Here is a 12,132-nt window from a genome sequence, read left to right as displayed (position 1 = left end):
CCATGGTTTGAGTGAAAAAAAAGCAGTGTGCTATTTTATAAACACTTTTTATTTATAACCTTTTCGTGTGTTTTTCATATATTTACAGTTGCAGTTAAGACAGCATTGAAACAAAAGCAGAAACAGGCATCACCTGAAAAATGACAGCATAACTTCAAAATATTAACAGCTAAATCAGTTTTTACCTTCTTCTGTACAAATCTTCCTTAAACTGATTTAATTTATATTCAACATGGTATAGATTTAAAATGAAACACCAATCACTTTCTCCTTTCTGACTCTACACAAACTAAAACAGAGATGCACTAAGATTCTTTTTTTAAAAATGGAAAAAAAAGAGTGTTTAAACCTGTATCATATTTACAATGCTGTTCTCAGATATAAACATGCTGTATTGAAAGAAGATGGTTGACAGATCCCAGTAAAGTGAACAAATCTGAGCTCAGAGTTTGACCTGAGAGTACACCGGGCCATCCTCGGAGCTGCTGGAGTTTCTGGTGGCTCTCTGGTGGCCAGGCTTTGATTTAAAGTTCACCGTAGAGTAGCTGACCTCCACTTCGTCTTCGCTGGTATCTGAGTCATCTTCATAAGAAAAGGACGGTTTGGTTGGATTTATTCTGTCGACGTTCTCGTAGTCCTTCAGCATTTGTTGTTTGTTCTGGATAAAAGCAGAGAGTAGTGTGTTACATTTATTATCCCTGTCTGGATTTCATGAACAGCAGAATCCATTTGTCATTTTTTTGCAACTCGAAATTTCTGACCTCTGTTGGTGGTACTGGCTTGCACACAAGTGAGTATACAGAATCCACTTCTGGTTTTCTAGAAAAGCATATCGTCATAAAATGTGATGTCTAATAATATAGTTCTCTTTTTTCCAAATGAATGTAAAACATGAATTCTTACTTCTTCTTTTTCTTCTCAAAGTGCAGAGAAGCATAGTTGACAGAATCGTTCTCCACGAGTTCTTGCTGCTGTCCTGCTGGTTTTTGTGCAAACGGAGCCTGAACAGATGCAGACAGTGAATGGTCAGTGGCAACTGAATCGGTTCATTCATGCTTTAAAATAAAAGCTTTAAGTTGTCCATTGAGTCATTGTTTCCTGATTCAGAACACTGCATTGACAAACATCTATTGGCTGAATAAAAACAGAGGATGCAGCTTCAGGAAGCAGGCAACAGCTTGACCAGTCAGAGACTCACTGGCTCGGTGATAACGAGGTTCTGCAAATGAAGGTTTTAGGAGACAAAAAGCCAACGGGGATGTTTGCTAAATTTATGCAATTTTCCATCTTTTTTGAGATGACTATATTTGTCCCTTCTCAGCATAAAATGCTCTCAGTTTAAAGCTGTGGAATGAAAGGTGGTGGGCAACATGCATTTGTTTTAATTTAATGTAACCAACTTTTTATTTTTAAACTAAATTATGGTAAAAAAAAAAAAAAGCCAACACACACTCCTTTTGTTGGCCTCTCCCATCTTTCCTCTCAGATTGTAATTTTATTACACATCTAAACATTTTCTGAAGCTTTGAAACCCCTTTCTATAATCACGTAGACTCAAATTCTAAAAGCTTTCACAGAGTATGAGGTGCTCCTGACTCATGTTGTATTAAATTATTATATTATTTCATTTATTTATTTGTTAAGATGTGTGCAGCTTGCTTTAAAAAACTCACTTGATTTGTCTGTGGCAGATTCACAGTAGCATAAATGTGTGACGCAGACCTGTAGAACAAGAATGAAGACATAAAAAACAAACCTTCCGTCAGTGTAAATAAACGCTGCACACAAATCTGTATATCTGAAATAGATTCTTTGTTTAAAGAATGAGTGAGACATCTGTCCCTCAATCCAACAGAATGTCCCTTGTTCTGTGTGTGTTGTCTTACGTGATGTCTGGATGAGGCTGGCGTCGTTGGGCGTGCTCTGGCAGAAGGTCGTCTCTGCTCCTGACAGGTTCTGACAGCATATTCTCATTCATCGTAGTCCTCCTGCCATTCCAGCAAACCTAAAGTAGTGTGCACACACAAACACAGAGGAAAGGATTTATTTATGAAATGTATTCCGTAAAGATATAAAAATGTTTGAACATTTAAACCATCACCAGAAAACCAGAGCAGGGCCACATGTTTGTTGTCCTTGGTTGATTTGATTTGTTCCTTCTGTGAAAATAAGTAGCTAATTATACATGGAAAAAATTATTGTAACAGGTTTTTTTTTTTTTCATAAAAACATTTTTATTCATTATTTACCTGTAAAAGATGAAAATGATGACAATGATGAGGATAACAAAACAAATCAAGATGAGGAACCTGACAATCCTCTTGACACTGTCTGTGATTAAAACAAACACATCATCAGCTCACACGGAGATCTGCTTCATATAGATATAAACTCATCAAGGAAAACAATAAATATCTGTGAAATCTGACATGACAAAGTCATTATTAGCTTGCGTATTTAAAATAATGAAGCAGCACACACTTTGTCACAATTTCTTTAAATTCACTCACCATCAAACGGGTTGATTGGGTCAGAAGCTTTTTCACCAAACTCATTTTTTGCTGTGCAGTAGTACTCTCCTGCTTGGTTTGAGTACACTGTAATGTTCTGCATGTTATGTTTTTCACCGTCCATCTTATTGTACCAGACAAATTTAGCTGCAGGGTAGCAGTGACTGTTGCAACTCAGAGTTACAGATTGTAGTCCACTAGACAGCTGTTGCTCTTTTCCTTTACTGATTGTTGTGAGTTTTGGACCATCTAAACAGCATAAAATAACAAAATAAATATATTTTTTTGTATGAGAAAATACAAGAGTGGCTACACAAGTGAAAATGTAAACGTTTTAAAATCAAAAAATTTATATATTTATTCATTTCTGACAGTATTTTTTAATATAATCTGATGTGTGCAGTGTTTAACAGATTAATCTTTGTACTCACACTTGATTTTAACCTCCACCGGCTGAGATCGTCCAGTTCCGATGGTATTTTTGGCTTCACAGCTGTACAGTCCACCATCAGAGGGGCTGGCAGACTTTACAGTGTAGACACTAGTCCTCCCAATGTTTTTATTGTCAGTCTTTTTCATCCACGTGTACGAAGTTATAGGTGGGTTGGATTGGCCATTGCAGTTCAATGAGAATGACTCGTTTTCTTTCACTTCAAGACCGTTCTGTGCTTTTATTTTCACATCCTTGGGGGAATCTGAATTTACACAATTACAGTTTTTTTTTAAAAAAAGGTTATTCAGTTCAGCCTTTAGATGATTTTTGCTAATATGAAAAACAAAATTGGACAATTCTTCAAATTAAAATAAACATATTTTAATTGAGAATTGAGTTAAAAAAATAACAAAAAGCAATATTTAACATAATCCCAGATTTATTGCATTTATTAATGCTAATACTTTTTAAGCACAAATGGAACAATAACATTGGGAAGTAAAATAACTTTTTAAGAGAAAACCTTTAACTTATGAAGTGACAAAATAAATACACAAACATGTATGTGTTGTAGTGCCATCTAGTGGTATAAAAGAAAAATGACTTCTGTGTTTAGCTATAAATAATACACTTTCAAAACACAGTACTATCCTTTTAATGCGCTCATGAATCCAGTGTTACCTTTTGACCATTTTAAACCTAGTTTTAACAAATTACTTTTTTAAAAATAGATGGAGAAGATTTATTTTTGAAATAAACTTTTTTTTTAATACATTGACAACATGAGATGGAAAGTTCTTGTTTCAGATATTCAGAAATGTATGCATCCCCACATTACTCACATTTAACCTCTAATTTTCTTTTAGCGCTGTGGTTTGTTCCTTCGCTGTTTGACACTTCGCAGATATAAGAGCCTGCGTGGGCCAACGTTGCATCAAATGTGTGGGTGAAAGTGTTTCGTTCATTAGCAGACGAAGTGGAAATATTTTCTGAAGACTGAGAATTTGACAATGAAGATCTTAAGATCTTAAAATTTGACGGTGGGAAACTTTCAGCAGTGCAGGTGATTGTGATGGACTGGCCTTCTTTAACTTCAGGGGGTAAAGTCAGCTGAACATTGGTGGGAGGAACTGTGGAGAGAAAACAGCCCTGAGGTCAGTTTTCACAGAGATCCAGTTTTATCATTTTGGGTCATATGAAACCAAAAAACATCCAAAGTTTTTGCTCAACATTTGTTCAAGTTTGATAAATGACCTTTTAGTTTTCTAACGTAGATGAATAAAAAACAACAAAAAACAGATGTCCTGGTACTGTCCAGCAACCATCATCACTAAGGGACATAAATATGTACAGAACAATATTTTGCATTTTACCAAAAGTTTACAACCCATTAATCTCCATTAAAAAACATCTTCTGTGTTTTACAGTGTAGCTAATATATGAATAAAACAGTAAATTAATAACCTGTAGAGGTTTTGACAGGTAGAAATAATAAGTGCACAAAACCACAGAAATAGAAAGAGCCAATTTAATATATATATAATTCTATATATCACATTTATTATCACATTCATTATATATGCTCTTACTTTATCATTCATTTCTTACTAATCTGTTTTTTTCACACCACCAAATCAGTTAAAACCTAATTTAATTCATCTAAAGTACTACTGCTTTTAACATTTTGTTTTAGAATTATGAGGAACTATATATACAAAAGAAAATTTGCTCTGATGCACACTGGCTGAAGCCACATACCTGACATAAGTTTTTGGCAATCAATTCTGTTTAAATGTTCATTGTTGCTTTTGTCACAATAAACTCAAACAGAATAGTTAGAAAATGTAATTTTCTTTGCTTCAAAATGAGCTAATTGCAGAGTGAAATCTGTATTAAATGTGCTCAACTTCTTAAACAAACAGACTATCTGTCATCCTTCAGCAGGTCATTTCTAATACATGGAAAATATTGTAAAAATTGTAACAAGGCCTTAAACACTTTAACCTTTAGCCTTAAAATGACACATGTTTTAAAGAAGATGTGAACCAACATGAAAACAACCTTTACTCACAGAGGACTTGTATGCATTCTGGCCGACTATTATTCCCTTTACCAATGCTGTTGCTTGCATTGCATACATAACAAGCTTCATCTGTTCTTTGAACTGGATTCAAAGTCAAATTCTTATTATTTCCCAACCATTTCCAGTGTGAGTGGTCAGGCTTTCTGTAGCTGTACCATGAGTAATATGGATCTGGATTTGCCGTCGTGTTACAGGTTAATCTGAGATTGCTGTTAATTTTGACTTTGTTGTCAGAGGCACCATGTAGGGAAATGCTGCTCCTTGGTTTGTCTGAAAAAAAGAAAGAAAAAACCTAACTGGTGTGATGGAATCTCACAGTACGTCTTTGAGCTTTACAGCACAGATGGATGTGAAACTTACATTGAACCTGAAGATGAAGAGACTTTGATTTTCCAGAACTCACAGAGTTTCTGGCTTCACATGTGTAGTTGCCACCGTCCTCTGGTTTTATCTGGTTAAACTCATATGTCTTTCCTTTACCAACATCCTTTCCATTTCGCTTCCAAATAAAGGTATCAGGTTGGGGGTTGCTTCTTTTCACATTACATTCAAGAACAATCTGGTCTCCTTCTTTGAAGTGAACAGTGTTTCCACTAGATGGAGATGGAGATTTATTTCTTATTGCCACAGAAACTTCAGGGACATCTACAAAACCAACCAAACAAAGAAAAAAAAAACATTAGTTTTCCTTTAAATGCATTTTTTCATAGTTATTCTCATTAAAACTAAATGTTTTAACTTGTTTTAGTTTTTTTTTTCTTTAGAAAATTGAGTATGTTGTTAGAAATGCAGATGAGCAAGTACTCACATAACACATCAATGTTCAGTATGCTTGATTTTTCAGTCCCATAGTCATTCTTAGCTACACAGTAGTAAGATCCCTTGTCTGACTCCCGAATTGATGGGAAAGTCGGATTAGCTGCTTTCTCAGCCTTGAACCAGCTGAAGGTGACACTGGGTTGACCGTCGGCTGAACATGTTAGATTCACTGACTCATTCTCCACCACTGGTGAACGGCTCACTGTAGCTATAACGTTTTTGGGACCATCTGTTTCCAACAAAGTCAGAGCAAAACAGAGAAATTAATCTTTGCACAACACAAAATAATTCCTCAGACAGATTAAACATGCTGAACAAAGAAGATTCTTACTTTGGTCCTAGAAAAGAGTTAGTAATTTTGAATAAATGTAGCAAGTCCAGCAAATGGATACCATTGTTTAAGTTGTATGACAGAAGAAACAAGTCAGTCAAACAAACTGAAGGTTGATTTTGGATCTTTTCATGTTGCACCAACAAAAGGCTACTTTCTGATGCTTGATTTAAAAGTCAAATAACAGCAGCCCATCTGTGTTGTCACCAGAAAGTCCATGACACATTCAGTATTGAAGTTTATTTCAAACTGCCTAATTAGTTACAGCTCATAAGAGTTCAGTTCTAGCTTTTTTAAAAAGTTTTATTTAATCCACAGTAAAGCTTTTGATTTATAGGAGTTGTAGATGTCATAGTTATTTAATGAAAACACTCAACATCAATCACATTCAGGGACTTACGTTTTACTGTTAAGGTGAGGTTCTTGATCAAATACCAGTCTGTGTTATCTTTTGTTTTGCATGAAAACACTTTCCCATTATCCTTCCAGCTGGCCTTGAAGCTGTGTGTGGCGGTGCCAGATGTTTTAGGACTGTTGCTGTAACTTAAGGGCTGTTGTGTCAAAGTATAAATTTGTAGCTCTGACTGACATGTACTTATTGTAGAGCAGATGAGCGTTACTGTGTCATTCTCCATCACAGAAGCTGATTTGTTGAAAGTAATGAGGCAGGGGTTTTCTGAAAATTAGAAACAAAAAAACTAATGAGATAAAAAGTCATTGTGAATACAAAAAAGTGTAGTGACTATACAAATACATTTCTACAGATTGATTTTATTTATAAAATATAAGAAATGTTTTATGTTTGTTTGCAGAAAGAAGTTCTTGCCTGGGATTCAAAATCATATTTGATGATTCTAAATTAATCTGAAAACATTTTAAAATATGTGTGATTTTTAGGGCCTCCTGATCTTTGCTACTTTAAAATAATATTAATAAAAAATAAAATAAAATAAAAGCACAACTTTTCTCTTAATACTTCTTGATTAAAACATCTGAAATTTCAGTCTGAATTAGACTTTTTAGCAGTTCTTTTATTATCTACCTATTGTTCTTTCTGTGTTTCCTTAACAAATTTCTGTTTTGTTTCTGTACTTACCCTCAACTGTTAGGTTGGTTTGATTTTGTGTTGCCCATTTTAGGTTTTCATTGATAAATCTGAATTTATAGTTTCCATCATCCGTTTTATTCAGGTCACAGATCAAAAGATTGCACAGTTTGTCTGCTGAAAGAGCATCCCAACTTGTAGGTGGAGAGCTGGTATACTTGTTTCTGTTTGTAACGGTTGGACTGACAGCACGACTTGACACATTTGTGCTGTAAACAATTGTGGCCTTAAAGCTGGTCTCCACCCATTCTGCATCCTTCATCCAAAACCAGTAAGCACTCCCATTAATGTCTATATTTTTGTCAGGTTTACATTTGATTTCAACACAGGACCCCTCCTTTGCTGTTACATGTTGGCTTACCAAAACAAAGGGATTGATTTTATTACAAGAAACATCTGCTGTAGAGAGAAAAACAAACGGGAAAGGAATGTAACAACAGTTTATCTTTACAGTAAAATCCAATACTGCTTTCATTATAAATATAATACTTACTTATAAGAGCCAGAACTATGAACCACTTCACTGTGGAAATGCTCATTTTCCCGCTTCACTTGTTCTCACTTTGTTCATGTATTAGATGAACAGAAATGTTTCTTCTTTGTTTCAGAATGGTTGTAAACTTGTGGTTGGAATGATCTGAAATGCTGTAAACACAAGGACTTTATTCACATAGTTTTATTTTAGGAAATGCATTTTGCAGGAAAAGGTTTGGTTTGCAGTGCTTTTTTATTTTTTTATTTTATTTATATTTATTAATATTCATTTTATTTTTTATTTGTATTTATTTTGGTGTTTACCTGTCTTGCAGTGAACCTAATTTGTTTGTTTCCACCTATTCATTGAGCTCACCTGTTGTAAATCACTCTGTTCCCTAAACTTGACAGCTGTCCTGTCATTGGTGGGGGAGTTGTGTCCCTCGCCTATCTGAGCTGGACACCTCACCTGGAGAGGGGAGGAAAAGTCCACTGCTTTGTCTCTTCTCTGGAGGACCTGTGATGAGCCGCTGGTGTGCCAGGTTTTGAGTCAACGCTCACTATACTTCAGCTAAAAGAAAGTGGTCATTTCTTCCATGAGTGTGTGGATATTAATCAAGTTATTTGGGTAACGATCAGGCCTCTTTATGGTCCCCATTCCATGTGTTTTTGTAGAGCACCCGATGAAGGATCGTGACGTTGATTTGCAACTAAGATGCGCCGATGACTCCTTTTCCAGGTTCTCTGGTCTGAAAAGCTGGTTCTGATCTTTACCAAATGTGGACGGGACAAACCAATGATATATATTTGAATTTATAACAAATCTATATCATTGATACTTACTTCTTTGCTGACATTCCGTATTTATTTCCCCCCCTGCTGGTGGAGTATTAAGTGACTGGCTGCCTGCCCTTTTAAGCGAACTGCTCCTTTTGAATTGAGCCCTGGTGACTGAATGACTTGGACTGTTCCCTTTTTTTAAAGGTAATTTGTTTAAAATGTATTTATTTTACAAACCTCTTTGCAAATTAAGTCTTCTTAGCTATTTAAAATTTATATTTTACTCTTTGCTATTATTATTATTATTATTTTATTTGAAAATGTTAACCTTATTGGCAAATAAAAGCTAAAGAAATCTGCAACATTTGTTCCTCCAGTCTTCACTGCGTTTGTATGATGGGAAAATAACCAAGTTCATATGAAAGCAGCTTGAGGCTGAGGCAATTACAGTCTACATTATTTACACAATTCTTTGGACCCCCCCAACTGCAGGTAGATCACAAAACCAAAAGAAACATTTGCAAACATTGTAGCTCCACATTTTTATTTTAATAATACATTTGATGTAAAATAGGGGAATTTTAGACTAAAACAAATTACCTAAGAAGAAGTACTTACAGTGGTGTGCAGCACTTTTGACTCTTGAAGTAAGATTTTAAAAAGGGAAGTCTTCACAGTTCACAAAGTTATGAATTTGCATTTTCACACACGGAATGGGGGGAGAATACCAAATTTTTTATTGTGGTGTTTTACTTTTTTTTTCTGTGTGTGTTTCCTCCTTTTCTCAGGATGATTGTGAATTTGTCAGATATATTCTAAAACACTGTGAACAGATATTTTTATTCACAAACAATAACATTAACATAGATGAATTAGATTTTAATGAATGCATTTTGACAGAAAGCGTCACCTGTTTGTTGTGAAATGCTGTTGTGTTTATCATTATTTGTACTGTACAAAGTTACAGCTGAACATAAGTTCAGTACATTTGTGTTTCAATTTTATGTCTTTTTAAGATTAAGAAAAGATACATAGAGAGAATTATTTTTAAATTCATTGTTTGAAGGCCTTTTTTTTTGCTTTACTACAAATGCATTCAAATAAAACTAACACTATTTTAAGGCTGCATAAGCAAAAGCTCGGTGTATTTATACTTATTAGGTCATTTATGCAGATGACAAAGGTCATAATACAATGCTTACAAGGTAAACTCAGATCAAAATTATTTCAAGTGTTTTCTATAAAATCTGTGCAGAAACCAAAGGAAGTTTTCACAGACAGGATCTCTTCCTCTTTTCATTTTTAGCAAAAAACAAACAAACAAAAACAAACATTAATTTAAACTAGAAATTAATTTAAGGAAGCTTTTAGACAAGAAAAGAAAAATGACTGTCTTACCTCGGAAGACTTGCAGTAGCGTGCAGCACCTTTCCCTCCCAAAGCAAGTTTCACAGTTCAGGGTCAAAGTAATTTGCCTATGCAGGCATGAAAGTAAAAGAATTACTTTTTTTACTTTTTTTTTTTGGGTGGGGGTGTGGGGGGGTTCTAAGAAAAAGTGTACGCTGTTGAACCTCCTCTCACTTCCTGTATCTAAAACTAAAACTTAACACTGAAATCTGCTGATCAGAGTCAGCAAAGTCTTGTACACGAACACTTTTTTTAGAAGCACACATGCTTAGTATTTACAGTGCTCTTCAGTACAAAGAATAAAAATATATACAGTATTAAAAAAGGCCAAGAAATCCTTGAAGGAATGCATATCACCCACCACTTTTTCACCATGTTTTGAGGTCAACCTAATTTCATGTGGTTGCAACAAACAGCTGACCTTTGAAAACACAAAAATGCTTAACATCCACTTCCCACGGCCTTGCAGTCAAACAAATCCACACACACACACACACACACACACACAGAGACACAGGCAAACACTGTTGCCTTCCTTTCACCCCTTTCACCCTGCGGCGGCAGATGTTCATTATTCTATCATATCTCAGAACATAAAAAGATCTTGCACAGAGACAGAAAACCCACAAAGAGAAAACGAGTACGACTTCATTTCTCCTGTCCCAGAGCTGTTGTCACTATCCTCTCAGCATCAGCTGCCATCTCATCAACAGCACTGTTCAAAGTCTGCAGCATGGCAGTGAAGGCACGGCTGGCTGACCGAGCATGGCGAGGCATCGCCATCTCCAGTAACTTTGATGAAGCTGTGGACAATTCTTTCTCTGCTGCCGCAAGTCGTTTCTTCACTTCCACTTTAGTCACCTCCACTGACAGCACACAGGTTCGCAGCCTTTTCAGTTCTGCTGCTTCCAGGTTTCTCTGCCGGGCCAGTTGCTCAAGCGATTTGTCATCCAGGCACAGAGATAACTGTGCTTTTGTCAGAATCCGCACTGCTATGCTGGAGTCCACCATGGATGCCACGAGGGGAACAGGAATGGCCGACACCCCACCAGAAAGTGATGCAGCTGCCCATATGAGGGCTTTGAATGCCTCCTTCTTCTGGGTGACCAGTGCTGGGGTGAGAGCTGGCAGGGCCAACAGGAAGGCGTAGGCTCGGATTTCTGGCAGGGCTTTACTTATGTCCGCCAAGAGGTCAGGGAAGTCCAACTTCTCCAGGGTGGAAGGTCTGACCAGGAAGACTTTAGGTTGTTTGACACCTTGGGATTTTAGCACTTCCAGAGCAGCTTCCTTCCTTTCTTCCAGGCTTTTCTTCTCTGTGTCTTTGGCAGACGCTAAGAGAATAAAGTAGACAGCTTGTTGCTGCAGAGAACGAGCCTCCAAGCAAACCTCCACACTGTTGGGTTGGAGCTTCTGTGTAAACATCATAAAGACAGCATTGTAACGGAGGAACTTAAATCTGTTCACGTATCCCTCTGGTTCAAATGGGGACGTTGTTGGGACAGGAGGCAGATCCCACAGGCGGAAGTCAGGGTGTTTGGGGTTTGGGTAGCCGGTCACTTCCTCCGGGGCGACAGGAGACTGAGAGGGAGCTGCATCCTTATCATCAGGTCCGAGGCCACGAAGGGAGTTCATGAAGGAGGCTTTTTCCCCCCCACGGTCCCCCACTACAGCCAAGTTGATCCTGCTGATCAGGAGATCTTCCACTGCATCCTTCACATCTGATAACTTGTTGCTTTCTATCGACTCTTTCAGTGTTTCAAGGAGGTTCAGGCCTCTGAAGACGTCAGCCATTCCTACGAAAAAAGAAAAAATATGTGGAAAGTCTTTATAAAAAAATTATAGACCAGAAAGTTTATCTGAACATTTAAGCGTTTTAAAAACTTGATGAATGATGACAAAAAGTGGTGTACTAGATTTGTTCAAAAACCGCAATCTTGAGATTTTTAGCACATTTTTAAAAAATACATTTGTGTTAATTTCACCTTACTCCAGTACATTTGATGTAGTTAACATTTATCTTCAGAAATAAGTAAATCACCTTTGATGCAGTTTAAAAAATAAATACACATTGTCCTTTTTGTAAGAGATTATTTTGCTTTTATATTATTACAGTAAATATTTCTAAATGTTTTCTGAATCTGATTCACTTTAATCCACTAAGAATAAACAACAGATGAATTTAGAAACTCT

At 36.3% G+C, this 12,132-nt stretch overlaps 2 protein-coding genes across 2 annotated transcripts; both read right to left on the bottom strand.

Annotated features, from left to right (window-relative positions):
* Positions 1-406: 406 nt before the first annotated feature.
* Positions 407-9,988, bottom strand: si:dkey-24p1.1 (uncharacterized protein LOC556718 homolog). The gene is made up of 17 exons (XM_017423731.3): positions 9,934-9,988; positions 7,775-7,926; positions 7,273-7,680; positions 6,577-6,852; positions 5,835-6,074; positions 5,387-5,671; positions 5,015-5,296; positions 3,786-4,073; positions 2,942-3,205; positions 2,511-2,759; positions 2,250-2,331; positions 2,102-2,159; positions 1,887-2,005; positions 1,674-1,722; positions 904-1,001; positions 762-819; positions 407-658 (listed from the first exon to the last, which is right to left on the bottom strand). Exons 2-17 carry the CDS (start codon positions 7,818-7,820, stop codon positions 443-445), a joined length of 3,018 nt encoding a protein of 1,005 aa, XP_017279220.1. The 5' UTR covers positions 7,821-7,926; positions 9,934-9,988; the 3' UTR covers positions 407-442.
* Positions 9,989-10,087: 99 nt separating this feature from the next.
* On the bottom strand, positions 10,088-11,733 carry irgq2 (immunity-related GTPase family, q2). The gene has a single exon (XM_017423741.3). It carries the CDS (start codon positions 11,731-11,733, stop codon positions 10,591-10,593), a length of 1,143 nt encoding a protein of 380 aa, XP_017279230.1. The 3' UTR covers positions 10,088-10,590.
* Positions 11,734-12,132: the final 399 nt, after the last annotated feature.

This window comes from Kryptolebias marmoratus, linkage group LG16 (genome assembly GCF_001649575.2).
Source record: "Kryptolebias marmoratus isolate JLee-2015 linkage group LG16, ASM164957v2, whole genome shotgun sequence".
In the NCBI taxonomy this organism is placed as follows: domain Eukaryota; kingdom Metazoa; phylum Chordata; class Actinopteri; order Cyprinodontiformes; family Rivulidae; genus Kryptolebias; species Kryptolebias marmoratus.
Note: the sequence above shows the minus strand (reverse complement) of the source record. Positions and strands in the feature narration are given on the sequence as shown.

Coding starts and splice junctions, on each gene's coding strand:
- si:dkey-24p1.1 (XM_017423731.3), bottom strand. CDS start 7,820: ATGAGCATTTCCACAGTGAAGTGGTTCATAGTTCTGGCTCTTATAA. Junction 6,075..6,576: donor CCTCACCTTAACAGTAAAAC/GTAAGTCCCTGA, acceptor TGTTGGAAACAG/ATGGTCCCAAAAACGTTATA. Junction 2,760..2,941: donor GGTGGAGGTTAAAATCAAGT/GTGAGTACAAAG, acceptor TATGCTGTTTAG/ATGGTCCAAAACTCACAACA.
- irgq2 (XM_017423741.3), bottom strand. CDS start 11,733: ATGGCTGACGTCTTCAGAGGCCTGAACCTCCTTGAAACACTGAAAGAG.